This window comes from Nerophis ophidion, linkage group LG12 (genome assembly GCF_033978795.1).
Source record: "Nerophis ophidion isolate RoL-2023_Sa linkage group LG12, RoL_Noph_v1.0, whole genome shotgun sequence".
In the NCBI taxonomy this organism is placed as follows: domain Eukaryota; kingdom Metazoa; phylum Chordata; class Actinopteri; order Syngnathiformes; family Syngnathidae; genus Nerophis; species Nerophis ophidion.
The window spans coordinates 49,720,019-49,738,733 of NC_084622.1; the positions used below are offsets into that span (position 1 = coordinate 49,720,019).

At 41.2% G+C, this 18,715-nt stretch overlaps 1 protein-coding gene across 2 annotated transcripts in view; it reads left to right on the forward strand.

Moving 5' to 3' along the window:
• The window catches only part of LOC133563518 (cytosolic carboxypeptidase 4), a 199,740-nt gene that overhangs the window by 10,789 nt on the left and 170,236 nt on the right, over nt 1-18,715 (forward strand). For both annotated transcript variants that reach the window (XM_061917681.1, XM_061917680.1), the window contains exon 2: nt 15,241-15,308. In XM_061917681.1, the coding sequence (XP_061773665.1) occupies nt 15,241-15,308 (68 nt within the window). The remainder of the gene's footprint in view (nt 1-15,240; nt 15,309-18,715) is intronic.

An 18,715-nucleotide genomic window follows, 5' to 3' on the forward strand; every position in this document is an offset into this window, starting at 1 on the left:
TACCTTCAAGGTACTCAAAGCGCTTTGACACTACCTCCACATTTACCCATTCACACACGGGTGGAGGGAGCTGCCATGCAAGGCGCCAACCAGCACCCATCAGGAGCAAGGGTGAAGTGTCTTGCTCAGGACACAACGGACGTGACGAGGTTGGTACTAGGTGGGATTTGAACCAGGGACCCTCGGGTTGCGCACGGCCACTCTCCCACTGCGCCACGCCATGTACATGTATATGTATTTATATATATATATATATATATACATATATATGTATATATATATATATATATATATATATATATATATATATATATCCATTATACATGTATGTATACATCCAAATATATATAATATACGTGTGTGTATGTATATATGTTTATTATACATTATATATATATATATATATATATATATATATATATATATATATATCCATCCATTTTTCTACCGCTTATTCCCTTTTGGGGTTGCGGGGGGCGCTGGCGCCTATCTCAGCTACAATCGGGCGGAAGGCGGGGTACACCCTGGACAAGTCGCCACCTCATCGCAGGGCCAACACAGATAGTCAGACAACATTCACACTCACATTCACACACTAGGGCCAATTTAGTGTTTTGCCAATCAACTTATCCCCAGGTGCATGTGTTTGGAGGTGGGAGGAAGCCGGAGTACCTGGAGGGAACCCACGCATTCACGGGGAGAACATGCAAACTCCACACAGAAAGATCCCGAGCCTGGATTTGAACCCAGGACTGCAGGACCTTCGTATTGTGAGGCAGACGCACTAACCCCTCTGCCACCGTGAAGCCCATATGTATGTATATATATATATATATATATATATATATATATATATATATATATATATATATATATATATATATATATATATATATATATATATATATATATATATATATATATATATGTATATATATATATACATATATATATATATATATATATGTATATATATATATATGTATATATATATATATATATATATATATATATATATATATATATATATATATATATACGTATATATATATATATATACGTATATATATATATATTTGTGTGTGTGTTTTGGCAAACTCTACACAAGGCACACAGAAGGCCTCATGTCCAAATATGAGTTTGACTCCCATTTCCCCCTAGAGGACACACATGAAATTACAGACACAAAATCCCAACAGCTGAAGACCATCACTAATCAGGAAGGCTCTCACCTGAAGCAATCAAAATCCACTCCTTTTAAGTCTGCAGCTCCAGGCCAACAAACATTGCTCGACGACAAATTACCAAATACAGAAGAGGCCAACAAACACTTCTCCAGGAGAATTGACCAAATACAGAAGTGACAACTGTTTACAGAGACCAGGGTGGCTGACGGTGAGATGACTTTATATTATTTTGATGTTTGGATTTGATATGTTGGATTTATTTTACTTGCCAAGTGGTTGGTTGTTAAATGTTTAAATGTCAAATCCAAGCTGTGAAGGGTCACTATATGTACTTTTGGAAACATGTTTACTTTAAAAATTGTTTATTTTAATTTGTTTATATTTGTCCCTAATTGCTTTTGTATTGGTCCACCTTTTTCAAAGGTTTTTTCACCTTACAGTTATTTGTTGAAAAAAGAGACAATCAAGTCTAAAATAAAAGGAGAAACAAAGATTTGTCTCATCATTGGATTAAAACAAAGAGTGAAGTCCCAGTGAAACCCCTGGTCAAAATATCAAAACCCTTTTCAAGTTAGGGGAGAACACAAACAAACAAACAAACATAACATGACTATACATATATATATATATATATATATATCATGGTAGAGCGCAATATGTATGTGTGTATGTATATATGTATGTATGTGTATATATATAAACATTTATGTATGTGTGGGAAAAATCACAAGACTTGGGATTTTTCCCACACATACATATTGCGCTCTACCATGGTATCGAGCACTATTCTCTGGATAATCCATATCAATCAATGTTTACTTATATAGCCCTAAATCACTAGTGTCTCAAAGGGCTGCACAAACCACTACCACATCCTCGGTAGGCCCATATAAGGGCAAGGAAAACTCACACCCAGTGGGACGTCGGTGACAATGATGATTATGAGAACCTTGGAGAGGAGGAAAGCAATGGATGTCGAGCGGGTCTAACATGTGAAAGTTCAATCCATAACTGGATCCAACATAGTCGCAAGAGTCCAGTCCAAAGCGGATCCAACACAGCAGCGAGAGTCCCGTTCACAGTGGAGCCAGCTGGAAAACATTCCAAGCGGAGGCGGATCAGCAGCGCAGAGATGTCCCCAACCGATATACAGGCAAGCAGTACATGGCCACCGGATCGGACCGGACCCCCTCCACAAGGGAGAGTGGGACATAGGAGAAAAAGAAAAGAAACGGCAGATCAACTGGTCGAAAAAGGGAGTCTATTTAAAGGCTAGAGTATACAAATTAGTTTTAAGGTGAGACTTAAATGCTTCTACTGCGGTGGCATCTCGAACTTTTACCGGGAGGGCATTCCAGAGTACTGGAGCCCGAATGGAAAACGCTCTATAGCCCGCAGACTTTTTTTGGGCTTTGGGAATCACTAATAAGCCGGAGTCCTTTGAACGCAGATTTCTTGCCGGGACATATGGTACAATACAATAGGTAAGATAGGATGGAGCTAGACCGTGTAGTATTTTGTACGTAAGTAGTAAAACCTTAAAGTCACATCTTAAGTGCACAGGAAGCCAGTGCAGGTGAGCCAGTACAGGTGTAATGTGATCAAACTTTCTTGTTCTTGTCAAAAGTCTAGCAGCCGCATTTTGTACCAACTGTAATCTTTTAATGCTAGATAGCAAAAGAAGAATGGACACTTTTTGGCCAAAAAACTAACGATAACGCTGAAGCTTTAAAAACTGAACGCTTTTGCAAGAGGTGCTTAGCTCTAGCTCTTGTTGGTGGTGTTTTAGATACTTCCAAATCCCTAAAACTCAATGCAATGGCAACAAACTTTGTTTCTCACAAGTATCATCTCTGCAGAACGAGGAAAAGCTAAACATGCTTAACTACACACCATAAGAGGAGACAAAAGCTAACCGCTAACACTGTAAAAAAAAAAAGAAAAAAATGCTGAATTTACACATACATTGATTGAAACTTTTCTTAGTAGATTGCACAGTATAGTACAAATGATGTCCAATTGACCACTAAATGGTAACACCCAAATAAGTTTTTCAACTTGGTCCACGTAAATCAATTCATGGTAATCTTCAACTTTGATGATTCTGTGTTTGCCTTAAAGACAAATTGTCTTGCTTTTTCCCAATCTTATCTAATGCCAAAATTAATGTTTGATTGCAATAAAAAACTATTTATTTAATCATAAGATCTAATTTTAAAATAAAGCCAATAATGCGTTTTTTTGTGGTGTCCTTTATTTTAAAACGTATCAAAATACATGGTACAGGTACCAAAATATTGTTACAATTACAGTATAGACCATCTGCTATGTAAGTGTGGGAATGAGATATTTTTCAGTTGTTCATTCTTTATCATAGTCGTGTTTAAAGCAGCTAATATTTTCCCATGTTAACTCTGTTTTTATCCTATGTCTGCTAGTAAACTCCTTGTTTTACAAAACCCAAAACCAGTGAAGTTGGCTCGTTGTGTAGATCGTTAATAAAAACAGAATACGATGATTTGCAAATCCTTTTCAACTTATATTCAATTGAATACATTGCAAAAACAAGATATTTGATTTTGTAACAGAACCTTTTCTTTTGTGTGCAAATCTTTAAGTTAGAGTTTAATGGCAGCAACACAGTGCAAAAAAGTTGGCACAGGGACATTTTTACCACTGTTATAAGGCCTTTCCTTTGAACAACACTCAGTAAACATTTGGGAACTGAGGAGACCAATTTTTGAAGCTTTTCAGGTGGAATTCTTTCCTATTCTTGCTTGATGTACCGCTTAAGTTGTTCAACAGTCCGGGGTCTCGGTTGTCGTATTTTATGCTTCATACTGCGCCACACAGTTTCAATGGGCGACAGGTCTGTACTACAGGCAGGCCAGTCTAGTACAACTACGAAGCCACGCTATTGTAACACCTCTGAATGTGGATTCGCATTGTCTTGCTGAAATAAGCAGGGGCGTCCATGAAAAAGACATTGCTTGGGTGGTAGCATATGTTGCTCCAAAACATGTATGTACCTTTCAGCATTAATGGTGCCTTCACAGATGTGTAAGTTACCCATGCCTTGGGCACTAACGCACCCCCATACCATTGCAGATGCTGGCTTTTGAACTTTACGCCTATGACTGTCCTTATGGTTCTTTTCTTCTTTGGTCTGGAGGACACGACATCCACAGTTTCCAAAACTAATTTGAAAGGTTGACTGGTCAGATCAAAGGAAACTTCTATTTTGAATCATTCCATCTTAGATAATCTCAGGCCCAGTGAAGACGGCAGCGTTTCTGGGTGCTGTTGATAAATGGCTTTTGCTTTGCATAGTAGAGTTTTAAACTTGCACTTATGGATGTAGCGATTAACTGTAGTTCCTGACAATGGTTTTTTGAAGTGTTCCTGAGCCCATGTGGTGATATCCTTTACACACTGTCGTTTTTTGATGCAGTACCGCCTGAGAAATCAAAGGCCACGGGAATTTAATGTTGGTTTTCGGCCTTGCTCCTTACTTGTAGTGATTTCTCCAGATTCTCTGAATTTTTTGATGATATTATTGTGAAATTCCTTTGGAATAGCTCATTAATAAATGTTGTTCTTAAACATTTGGACAATTTGTTCCCAAAGTGGTGACCCTCGGCCCATCCTTGTTTGAGAATGACTAAGCATTTCATGGGAGCTGCTTTTTTACCCAATCATGGCACCCACTTGTTCCCAATTAGCCTGTTCACCTATGGGATCTTTCAAATAATAATTTGATGAGCATTCCTCAACTTCTTTTTTGACATTTGTGCCAGCTTTTTAGAAACATGTTGCAGCCATCAGATTCCAAAATGAGCTAATATTGTGCAAAAAATAACAATGTTTACAGGTTTGAACGTTAAATATCTTGTCTTTGCAGTCTATTCAGTTCAATATATAAGTTGAAAATGATTTGCAAATCATTGTATTCTGTTTTTATTTACGATTTACACAAAGTGCCAACTTCACTGGTTTCAGGATTTGTACCGTGAAGGCGCCGGAGTGACGGCGTAGGAGTATAACATGCTCCCTTACTGGGAAAAAGGCCTTATTTGTTTGGAACAACAGCTGTATTTCTTTCTGGGCGGGAGGGGTTGTTTTTGCTATACAGTTTAGACCAGGGGTGCCCACACTTTTTCTGCAGGCGAGCTACTTTTTTAATTGACCAACTCGAGGGGATCTACCTCATTTATATATTTCATTTATATTTATTTATTTATGAAAGAGACATTTTTGTAAACAAGTTAAATGTGTTTAATAATACAAGCATGTGTAACACATATAGATGTCTTTCTTTCACAAAGACAAGAATATAAGTTGGTGTATTACCTGATTCTGATGACTTGCATTGATTGGAATCAGACAGTAATGATGATAACGCCCGCATTTTCAAATGGAGGAGAAAAAAAGTTGTCCTTTCTGTACAATACCACATGAAAGTGGTTGGTTTTTGGCATCTAATTCATCCAGCTTCCATACACTTTACAAGAAAAACATTGGCGGCAAATTCCGTAGCTTGCTTGACATTCACGGCACCCGAGGGTCTTGTGAGATGACGCTGGCTGCTGCCAGTTCATTATTATGAAAAAATGACAGAGGAAGGCGAGAAACACTTTTTATCTCAACAGACTTTCGCGCCGTCCCTTCCGTCAAAACTCTAAAGGCCGACTGCACATTTCCTATCTTCACAATAAAAGCCCTGCTTCATGCTGCCTGCGCTAACAAAATAAGAGTCTCGGAAAGCTGGCGTGCACAAGTGATGTGCACGCCAGCTTTCTGAGGGATCGCTTGTGTACGCCAGTTTTCCGAGACTCTGTATTTAGTTAGCGCAGGCAGCATGAAGCAGAGCTTTTATTGTGAAGATAGGAAATGTGCAGTCGGCATTTAGAGTTTTGACGGAAGGGAGTCTGTTGAAATAAAAAGTGTTTCTCGCCTTCCTCTCGGTCATATTTTCATAATAATGATCTTGCAGCAGCCAGCGTCATCTCACAAGACCCTCCGGTACCGTGAATGTCATTTAAGTGACGTCTTGGTGAAGATTGATGATCACTAATTTTTAGGTCTATTTTTTTTTAAAAGCCTGGCTGGAGATCAACTGACACACCCTCCGCGGTCGACTGGTAGCTCGCGATCGACGTAACTGGCACCCCTGGTTTAGACCTCACTTGGTGATGCTGTTATTGCGATCTAAGGGCCGGTCTCCTAAAGCTTTGGTAAAACTTGGCCAAGTACTATTCTTTCTTGGTGGTCCATTTTACTCAACATATGTTATCCAAAACAACTTGGGAGTGACCAGTGTGTGTTATTTCCTCAGAGGAAGACTGGTCAAGCGCAATAAGACAGCATAAAATAGTTATTTGATTTGCATGATGGACTGAGTAATACAGCCTTAAAACACAATCGCAGACTTCTCTATGTTACGTTCATATTTTGCATGGTTTCCTCCCACGCGCTCACGTGTCATTTTATCCTGGGGAATTCCGAGTGAGGGACGTGAATGTCAAACATTTTGTGGATTTGTCTGTTGCCGGTAGAGTGTAAAATGCATTGTGTAGACAGTCCTTATTTTTAACAATATATATGCATACATAATATATTCTGTATAATGTCCTTGTATCAGGTTCTCCATGCTGTTTTAATATTCTTACAGCATCTAGCTCTGCAGGGCCCTCATGATGACAGGCATCTAAGCTACTGGCCTGTAGTATTTATAGGACTACTTGCTGAGCAATGCAGCCCATCTTAATTGTCCTGAAAACGCTTAGTACACAGTAAAAAGCCTCTCACATGTTTTTTTGATGTATTTGTGTGTGCACACATGGATATTTATACTTTGTATCATTACGTGTAGCCATTGTCAGATTATTTACAAATGAACATGGTAAATCTTAATTTAAAATGAATCAAGTCTAGTCGTAGCTCATTCTATGAGCTTCATTGATTCTATGACCAAACTTATACTCAAATTAAAATCAACATCGCCCATGAAATTGATTGACTCCCTCAAAAAAACACAATCTTAACATGCAACAATCCCTTTTTAAATATAAAAACAAACTTTCAGATAATAAATATTGTATGAAAAACAGTTGAAAATAATGTAATACAAACAACTACAGTAGTTTCATCAAGTAAATAAATAATAATGTACAGCCTTTAACGTGTTGAGTGGAATTCAATAGTATCTCCTTCCAGCTGCTACTCCGTCACACAAAACACACAATCAGCAGCTTCTTCATGTTTGGATGGTTATATTTCCACTGTTTAGATATTATTTTAACTTATTTGGCTATGTCCCTATGACTTATCCTGCTTCAGAATGGTTCAGACTAGCAGTGCTACACTTGAACAGCCTCGCCAAGTTGACTGAGCGGTCGGTCATGTTTTTGACTACCGTATTTCCTTGAATAGCCATCGGGGCGCTAATTAATTTAAAACCTCTTCTCACTCCTGCGCTTAATCAAGGTATGCGGTAAAAGTAAGCAGGCGCTAATTATTTTAAAACCTCTTCTCACCCCTGCTCTCACCAATGGCATGCAGTAAAAAATTGAGTGTGATAAAATTAAAAAATGAATGATAAATTCTTCTGCGACCGCGGCCCGGTGGTTGGGGACCACTGCTCTACACCATGCTATCTGCGTGCCGGTCGGGCGCATGCATTTTGCTGCATCTCACATGAGATTGCAATGCATACTTGGTTTACAGCCATACCTTCTACACTGATGGTTGTGATATAAACAACTTTAACACGCTTGCTAATATGTGGCACACTCTGTGAACCCACACCAAACACATTTCTGGAGAACATCGGCTCTGTAACACATTATAAACGGAACATAACACTTACCCAGAATGCTTTGTATCCATGACTCTTGGCTGTATTATACACGTGCCCCCAACCCCGCCCACCTCAACTGACGCACAGACCGAGGGGTGTATAATATAGCCAAGGGTCATAGATGCATGGCATTCTGGGTAAGTGTTATGTTGCGTTTATGTGTTACAGAGCCGATGTTCTCCAGAAATGTGTTTGTCATTTTTGTTTAATGTGGGTTCAAAGTGTGGCGCATATTAGAGTGTTAAAGTTGTTTGATATCACAACCATCAGTGTGATCTGTATGGCTGTGGAACAAGACCCCTGGTTTACACATAGTAAAAGCAACAAAAGAAACTCCTTCGCCATTTCGAAAAAGATGACAGGAGAAGCATCCGTCGTGATGTCACGAATTTGACCCGGCGGTAAAAGTAAACATGCGCTAATAAATTTGGGGAGTGAGTACGGCCTGGCAGCAATTCAAGGAAATACGGTATTTCTTTGTTCAATTCAATGAATGTCATCCACTTGTACTTCACACTCACGTTCTCCGTTACAAAGGTTGGAAAAAAGTGATGTCGATCTCTAGCTATAGGCCAATGCTATAGAGCAGGGGTGCCTACACTTTTTCTGCAGGCGAGCTACTTTTCAATTGACCAACTCAAGGGGATCTACCTCATTTATATATATCATATTTATTTATTTATGAGACATTTTTGTAAAAAAGTTAAATGTGTTTAATGATAATACAAGCATCTGTAACACATATAGATGTCTTTCTTTCACAAAGACAAGAATATAAGTTGGTGTATTACCTGATTCTGATGACTTGCATTGATTGGAATCAGACTAATGATAACGCCCACATTTTCAAATGGAGGAGAAAAAAAGTTGTCCTTTCTGTACAATACCACATGAAAGTGGTTGGTTTTTGGCATCTAATTCATCCAGCTTCCATACACTTTACAAGAAAAACATTGGCAGCAAATTCCGTAGCTTGCTTGATTGACATTCACGGCACCTGAGGGTCTTGTGAGATGACGCTGGCTGCTGCCAGTTCATTATTATGAAAAAATGACAGAGAGGAAGGCGAGAAACACTTTTTATTTCAACAGACTTTCGCACCGTTCCTTCCGTCAAAACTCTAAAGGCCGACTGCACATTTCCTATCTTCACAATAAAAGCCCTGCTTCATGCTGCCTGCGCTAACAAAATAAGAGTCTCGGAAAGCTGGCGTGCACAAGTGATGTGCACGCCAGCTTTCTGAGGGATCGCTTGTGCATGCCAGTTTTCCGAGACTCTGTATTTAGTTAACGCAGGCAGCATGAAGCAGGGCTTTTGTTGTGAAGATAGGAAATGTGCAGTCGGCCTTTAGAGTTTTGACGGAAGGTACGGCGCGAGAGTCTGTTGAAATAAAAAGTGTTTCTCGCCTTCCTCTCGGTCATATTTCCATAATAATCATCTTGCAGCAGCCAGCGTCATCTCACAAGACCCTCCGGTACCGTGAATGTCATTTAAGTGACGTCTTCGTGAAGATTGATGATCACTAATTTTTAGGTTTATTTTTTTTTAAAAGCCTGGCTGGAGATCGACTGACACACCACCCGCGGTCGACTGCTAGCTCGCGATCGACGTAATGGGCACCCCTGCACTAGAGGGCTGTCAGAAATGATCATTGACTAGGTTTTCAGAAGGTCCGGAAAGAACAGCAGAGCGCTTTTGTAACTCAAATTTTAAATAGACCTGTCAAAGACTATTCAATCCAGCACATAAAAAGGCCAGCAAGGATGTGCACGAAATCACAAGTCAGTAACATTTCACATAGAAACAATGCTCGAGCCCTAATGAACAGGCGAGGCAGGCATAAATAGCAACTAGATTGGCAACTGCAACCATGTGTGCCAGGCTGCCAATCAGGGACAGGCGAAGGAAACAAGCGCTCAGGGAGACATACAGGAAATTGAACAAAAATTAAAGCGCTGACAGGAAATAAACACAAATTAAGGAAACAAAACCAGATGTGAAGTGACATATTGTCACACGACCAAAATCAAATGTTTACTGTAGAAGACACTGCGTCTCCAGAATATACAAAATAAAACTGATAATAAAGGGAGAAATTTGATCCTCCAGATCAAAGCCTCGACTGGCCGACTAGGACCGGGAAGGTCCTTAGCTTACATGAAATGTGGCCTTAGCTTACTAGAAATGTGGCCCCCCAAAAATTGTAGTTGAATAGCCATGACCTAAACGAATACAGATGCACAAAAACTTCACACCTGAAGTCTGAACTGTTTGATTAGTGTGAATTCATGGCCCATTTCCCCTCTTTTGGCATGATTAAAAGAGGTGGGCCAGGGCCCGGCATTATTCCATGGACATGTATAACGTAGCCGAATCTTAGAATGATAAGGATGTGATCTTTCCATGCAGGTTCATCATATCAGCGTCAGATCTTCTATCAGTCACTTAAGTAGTATGCTTCTGTGAACTGTTTTTATAATTGTCTCAGTCAAGTCAGAACTACAATATATGCTAGAAATGGAGCATTTAAGCATCCAAACGTATATGTACGAGACAGAGTCTGACCCGCATCAAGAGGAAAATGAAAAAGAAAAAACTTCAAAACCGAGGGCATGAAAGCATCTCATAGATTATTTTATTAGCTTTCTCTTTCAACACCTTTCAGTTCATAAAGCTATATTCTTACAGTCTACCAACTCTAATCTTCCTATTTTTCTGCGATCCCTCAGAAAGCTGGCGTGCACATCACTTGTGCACGCCAGCTTTCCGAGGGATCGCTTGTGCACGCCAGTTTTCCCAGACTCTGTATTTAGTTAGCGCAGGCAGCATGAAGCAGGGCTTTTATTGTGAAGATAGGAAATGTGCAGTCGGCCTTTAGAGTTTTGACGGAAGGTACGGCGCGAGAGAGTCTGTAGAAATAAAAAGTGTTTCTCGCCTTCCTCTCGGTCATATTTTCATAATAATGATCTTGCAGCAGCCAGCGTCATCTCACAAGACCCTCCGGTACCGTGAATGTCATTTAAGTGACGTCTTGGTGAAGATTGATGATCACTAATTTTTAGGTCTATTTTTTTTAAAAGCCTGGCTGGAGATCGACTGACACACCCCCCGCGGTCGACTGGTAGCTCGCGATCGACGTAATGGGCACCCCTGCTATAGAGCAAGACAAATTGTTTTGGGGGCGGACCTTACAGAATCTATTCTGACAATCGCTATGGCAACTAGCGGTGGGGAGGCTCATAACTGACGTTTATGCTCGCAACTTAAAGCATAACAAAAGGCTGAGATAAAGCTTGTTTTTTCCAATAATGGTAAGTTGGGCGTATTCATAAGTAAAGCTACCACCGTACAATAAACATTTTTGTATTATGTTCATCATATGTTTATATTAGGGATGTAAAATGTATTGGTATGAATGAAAAACTGCGGTAAAACTCCAGATGGTTAGCGTTAGTTTCAAGACGTTTTTTGCGGCCCCCACCTTAATATGAAAGTTTAATGTTAGTGCGTCCCGCAAGTTTTATATGAATGCAGCTTGACAGCGTTGTGTTATTTGGGTCCAAAATGGCTCTTTCTACGTATTGGGTTGCCTACCCCTGTGTTAGTGGAAAAGCGGCAGATATGTTGCCATGGAGACAAGGGTTTTTTTTACGTGCCTGACCGCAGTCACACCCCGACACCTGTCCGTCAGTAATAACAGTCCCCGATAACCTGGACCAATTCAAACCGTTATTTGTTTTTTAAATTTTTTAGTATGCATTGCCTCACACGATGAACACTACATATATTTCTATATGACGCCAGATAACACTCCGGGAGCCGTCACTTTTTTGCGCTCGCTATCCCGGTACTTTCCCGGCTGTTATCCGCCGACCGCCGTGTTGCTGTAGGGAGGAAAAGCGGAACGACACACATTGCGGAAATAACATTATTCTCCGTGCATCGGCTAAATATAAATATATTCCACAACCGCAAACATGTCTTTTTCAAAGCTTGCAGTGAAGAGAAAGGTTTGTGATGAGCAAAGACAATTCCAGGAAAAGATGCAATATTTCTTTGTTGAGCACAGGGACACCCTGACGTGTCTTATTTGCACAGAGAAAGTTGCGGTGCACAAGGAATACAATTTGAAACGTCATTATACAACTAGACATGCTGAGGAGTATGCAAAAACCCATCCATCCATCTTCTCCCGCTTATCGGAGGTCGGGTCACGGGGGCAACAACCTAAGCAGGGAAACCCAGACTTCCCTTTCCCCAGCCACTTCGTCTAGCTCTTCCCGGGGGATCCCGGGGCGTTCCCAGGCCAGCCGGGAGACATAGTCTTCCCAACATGTCCTGGGTCTTCCCCGTGGCCTCCTACCGGTTGGACGTGCCCTAAACACCTCCCTAGGGAGGCGTTCGGGTGGCATCCTGACCAGATGCCCGAACCACCTCCATTTGGCTCCACTCGATGTGAAGGAGCAGCGGCTTTACTTTGAGTTCCTCCCGGATGGCAGAGCTTCTCACCCTATCTCTAAGGGAGAGCCCCGCCACACAGCGGAGGAAACTCATTTGGGCCGCTTGTACCCGTGATCTTATCTTTTCGGTCATGACCATAGGTGAGGATGGGAACGTAGATCGACCGGTAAATTGAGAGCTTTGCCTTCCGGCTCAGCTCATTCTTCACCACAACGGATCGGTACAACGTCCGCATTACTGAAGATGCCGCACCGATCCGCCTGTCGATCTCACGATTCACTCTTCCCTCACTCGTGAACAAGACTCCTAGGAACTTGAACTCCTCCACTTGGGGCAGGGTCTCCTCCCCAACCCGGAGATGGCATTCCACCCTTTTCCGGGCGAGAACCATGGACTCTGACTTGGAGGTGCTGATTCTCATTCCGGTCGCTTCACACTTGGCTGCAAACCGATCCAGTAAGAGCTGAAGATTCTGGCCAGATGAAGCCATCAGGACCACATCTGCAAAAAGCAGAGACCTAATCCTGCGGTCACCAAACCGGAACCCCTCAACGCCTTGACTGCGCCTAGAAATTCTGTCCATAAAAGTTATGAACGCATTTTTAAGAAATCTTTTTTTGCGGCCCAGACTCTGCATCCAGTGGCCCCCAGGTAAATTGAGTTTGAGGCCCCTGTTTTTAAATATTGCTAAATGGTGATTAATCATGATCATCCATTGCCCGGATCATGTTTTGTTTAGTTAAAGACTCCCTTATGTTATTTTTCATTTTTTTGGTTGCCATGGGTGCTGATTATTTTCACCTGCCTCTTATTAGTGTTCGGTACGTTCAGAGAGCTATTTATTCCTGCCTGTCGCCATACTCCCTCTGGCGGTTTTGCTTGCGTTATGCAACAAGTTACGTTTTGATCCATGTTTCTATGCTAAACTTTCTCTTTAGCTGTTTTCCTCAGCTTCCTTTGCTATCGGTACGCTTTCCTGTATTTTTTTTATTACGGACTGATTTATGGAAAATAAATAATTTTCCTACCTGTACGATTTCTCAGGAGTTCCCTCTGCATCTTGGGGAAATGATCTGCACATTAACATGTGACTCCAAAGTAACATTGATAACCACAATTGCATTCAACTCACGGACTGATAGTGCTAATTTCCTGAAGACGCTAGCTAGCGCTGTTAATTGCTAGCTAGTACCTAGCACCGCAAATCCCTTCTAACATGTATTAAAACACGTGCATATTTGATAGCACACACAATGCTGATCTACTTAACTTGTGTAGCTTGCGCATCTTTAATGAGCAGAATAATAACACGATTTAGCGTGTGTGCCTTCATTTCGTTGAATATATGCTGATTATCAGAACGCCCAAAATACCGGGCGGTGGAGACTCAAATATAATTTAGCACTCTCATTGTGATTGATTAAAACTGAAGCTGTTTTACATCTATATTTAGTATGTCTGGAATGTTTGTGCAAACTGGCAAAGTTATGCACAAATGGCTGAGAGAAAGGAAGCCATTACGATGGATAGAAAACTGTGCGCCGTGTGTGTGTTTGTCAACACATTGGAACTGTTAAAACTAAAAATACTATACGCATATCGACTATTCAGCTGAATATCCATTCATGATTTTATAGCTGCTTGGTGGCTTAGACTGATTTGTTTTTGTGTTTTTTTTAAATGGCGTTATTTTTCATATGTATTTGTATATACATATTTATATAAATATAAAAAGAAATCCTGCAACACGCATTTTTGCACTAATTTCTGGATCAGAATCACAACACCGGTCCCTCCCAAAGCGCTTTAGTGTGCTTAAAATAGGTTCTGTTGTCTAGATAGCACGTCGACAGTATATTGTCCTAAAAAGGTGCTGTGTGCTGCATATTCCACTACGCAACAAAACTGCACAGGTTGGATCGTTGGAGCACATGATATCATAATGGTCAGGGAAATGAGTGTCTCCATGGTGACAGCATGCAGAAACCTCATTTAGATATGGAGTTATGTACCAGTCTTGCATTTGTTATCAACGATGCACATAGTCTTAGTAGCCCCTAATGTAGACACAAGTTTATCGTTTGCACACATTGTTTAGCACGTGTTATTTGGATGTTAGTAGATCAGGCCCTATGTTTGGTGCACGTGTGTGTGTGTATGTGGTTGCCGTTGTCAAACAGGACTACTTAGCCATTAATCCTCTCTGAATGAATCCCACTACTGAATATAGTTTGGTCTGCAGCTGCCCAACTGGTCTTGTCAAAGCCTTTTTTTAGTGGCAGACTTCTCAACACCACAGCGCAAATTCTTTCTAGAGCTCTTTATCCTGGAGGGATAGAGTTACAGTGCACGCACACAAGCATGTATATTCACAGAAACACGCAATGCACAGTCAATCCACTTTGCAAAAACATAACGACTTTTCTATATTATGTGTACCTCCCAAAATTACACGTTCCTCCAGTGGTGGTAAAAGAAAGCTCAGTTTAAAATTACAAAAATAAAACTTAAGATCGTTCCAGTGAAGATCGGAGGAGGTGCTCTGGAACTCTCTGAATCTTTCTCTCGCTCTCTCTCTTCATAAAACAGGGAAACAGATGCTTTATGTCTGACAGTTGTGTGTACGAGTGAAGACGGACATTTCACTTACTCTCCATCTCTGCTTTGTTGATACCTTTTTAACATTTTTCTTTTGCCTCTCTGCTCTCATTTTTGTCTGGACAACTGGTACAGGTCAACCAAGCATGTCAGCCTCCCCAACCTCCTCCAATGGGTTTGAGGTCCTTTTGTCTGCTCTACAGGTAGGCATCCATCATGCAAAATTGCTTATACATTTACATGATGACTAGATTTATTAACCTACAGGACACATTTCTGATGATTTTTCTGCATATGCTACTAATTCAAAGATCTGCGATGTTACGTTGCCCATTTATTGTATTGTCATTTCCTTATAAGTAAAACAGTAGTGTCTTAATTCTTAACAACATGCTCGAAAATCAGACTTAAAAACATATAGATTGCCAAGCGAATAACTAAAAAGAAGCTTTGAAAAAGTTCTAAAATGACAAAAAAACATAGGGAGCCAAATGAGATTCTATTTTAACCGGGCAATGGTTACCAAATCAGAAATTAACTTTATTAGTAGGTATGTGCCAAACTGTGACGATGGCGTCCCATTACACTCCTATTGTATATTGACACACGTAGCCATAGCAGTTACCATATCAACACAAATTCAACTAATTTAATTAATCTGTGCTTCAAAAAAATAAAATAAAAAGCATTTAATACTATTTTGGACCATGACTTTCATTGTAAAATGCAAATAAACATTTAGAAATTAGAATTAGTTTGGATGAATGTGTCTTTTTCATCCATATATTCGGAGCAAAACAACATCCTTAATAATAATAGAGACTAAACTACCGTATTTTTCGGACTATAGGGTGCACTTAAAATCCTTTCATTTACTCAAAAATGTGCCTTATAACCCGGTGCACCTAATGTACGGAATAATTCTCGTTTTGCTAACCGACCTCGAGGCAATTTTATTTGGTACATGGTGTAATGATAAGTGTGACCAGTAGATGGCAATCGCACACAAGAAATACGTGTAGACTGCAATATGACACTGGTAAACAACACCACAACTTTAAATGTTCCATTTACCAACAGGATGTAGCTCGGTTGGTAGAGCGGCCGTGCCTGCAACTTGAGGGTTGCAGGTTCGATTCCCGCATCCGCCATCCTAGTCACTGCCGTTGTGTCCTTGGGCAAGACACTTTACCCACCTGCTCCCAGTGCCACCCACACTGGTTTAAATGTAACTTAGATATTGGGTTTCACCATGTAAAGCGCTTTGAGTCACTAGAGAAAAAGCGCTATATAAATATAATTCACAATTCACTTCATATTGAAAATAAAGAACATTACACACAGCACTCAAAAATGTGTCAAAATGTTTAGTATGTCTTTGAACCCGTACCGCTTGACGGATTATCGGCTCATTACGGCTACCGTAGTTAGATATACAAGTATTGCTATTGTGTGTGTGTGTGTGTGTGTAAGGACCGCAAAATGGCACCCATTAGCAGGGACGGCATGGCGCACTGGGAGAGTGGCCGTGCGCAACCCGAGGGTACCTGGTTCAATCCCCAGCTAGTACCAACCTCGTTGTGTCCTGAGCAAGACACTTCACCCTTGCTCCTGATGGGTGCTGGTCAGCGCCTTGCATGGCAGCTCCCTCCATCAGTGTATGAATGGGTAAATGTGGAAGTAGTGTCAAAGCGCTTTGAGTACCTTGAAGGTAGAAAAGAGCTATACAAGTACAACCCATTTATTATTCATATATTATATGGCGTTTTGTTTCACAATATTATGCAAAACCAACTTTTCTTACCTTCTGGTACCTGCTGATGTGTATTTGAGATATGCTTAAGTCCTGAAAATTTGCACAGGCCACTGTTGTCCGTGCCCATTTTGTAGTCGATAAGCTTCTTCTTCTTCTTTAATGAGAGCGTGGCGCAGTTGGGAGAGTGGCTGTGCTAGCAATCTGGGGATAACTGGTTCAATCCCCACCTTCTACCATCGTAGTCACGTCCTTTGTGTCCTTGGGCAAGACACTTCACCCTTGCCCCTGATGGGTCCTGGTTAGCGCCTTGCATGGCAGCTCCCGCCATCAGTGTGTGAATGTGGAAATAGTGTCAAAGCGCTTTGAGTTCCTTAAAAAAAGGTAGAAAAGCACAATACAATTACAAACCATTTACAATTTATCTTCTTGTTATGGGACATTCATCCTCATCTGTTGCCATTTCTAATACAAAGTAGCGTAAAGTTGTACCTTTTTATAGCTCGCTATGAAAGCGCTAAAAACTACCAGTGTAGTGAGTTTACATAAATCACCCACAAAACTTAATTTATTAGAGTTCCGGTCGGACAGTTTTTCACGGGACACATTTCCGGCGTTGTTGCACTTGTGAGCCACAGATAAGGAAATGCTGCTCCATTGTTGAGTCAAGTAAAGTCTGAATGGCATTAAAACAGTTAGCTCCATCTTTTGACACTTCTTCCGCTCCCTTCCTTGCACGCTACACCGCTACAACAAAGATGACGGAGAGAAGACGCTGCCGAAGGTGAGCCACGTAAAATAAATCTTGACGCGACTGTCAGAAAGCGACATGAAAATGATCTGTAAAACGTAATCTCTGCAACATTTACGCCAAAAAACCACCAGTACATGTTTTCTAGACAACAAGGAAATGTTTTCAATTCAGAATAAAATCATAATATGACCCCTTTAATGCACCCTATAATCCGGTGCGCCTTTTGTAAGGGGGCGCCTTATAGTCCGATGCACCCTCAGGTCCAGAAAATATGGTACTTTTGTATTTATTTCATGAGTGTTTTATTATTTTATGGCTGTCAAAAGTACCACATACAAAAAAACAGCAGTAATTATCAATTACCAAATTCTTTCAACTTCATTCGCACTGATGAAAGCGAAGCAGAGGCAAGGATGAGCCAGCTGGCAAGTCAAACAGTCAAACAAAAAATTATTTGCAAAGAGTTTCAGTGTCTTACAACCTGTAAGTCTCATGACAACGATAAAGAGTGAAATATGCTGCGTGACCCAGACTGCAGACCTCATCCATCCATCCATCCATCATCTTCCGCTTCTCCGAGGTCGGGTCGCGGGCGCAACAGCCTAAGCAGGGAAGCCCAGACTTCCCTCTCCCCAGCCACTTCATCTAGCTCTTCCCGGGGGATCCCGAGGCCTTCCCAGGCCAGCCGGGAGACATAGTCTTCCCAACGTGTCCTGGGTCTTCCCCGTGGCCTCCTGCCGACTGGACGTGCCCTAAACACCTCCCTAGGGAGGCGTTCGGGTGGCATCCTGACCAGATGCCCGAGCCACCTCATCTGGCTCCTCTCGATGTGGAGAAGCAGCGGCTTTACTTTGAGTTCCTCCCGGATGACAGAGCTTCTCACCCTATCTCTAAGGGAGAGCCCCGCCACCCGGCGGAGGAAACTCATTTCGGCCGCTTGTACCCGTGATCTTATCCTTTCAGTCATGACCCAAAGCTCATGACCATAGGTGAGGATGGGAACGTAGATCGACCGGTAAATTGAGAGCTTTGCCTTCCGGCTTAGCTCCTTCTTCGCCACAACGGATCGATACAACGTTCACATTACTGAAGACGCCGCACCG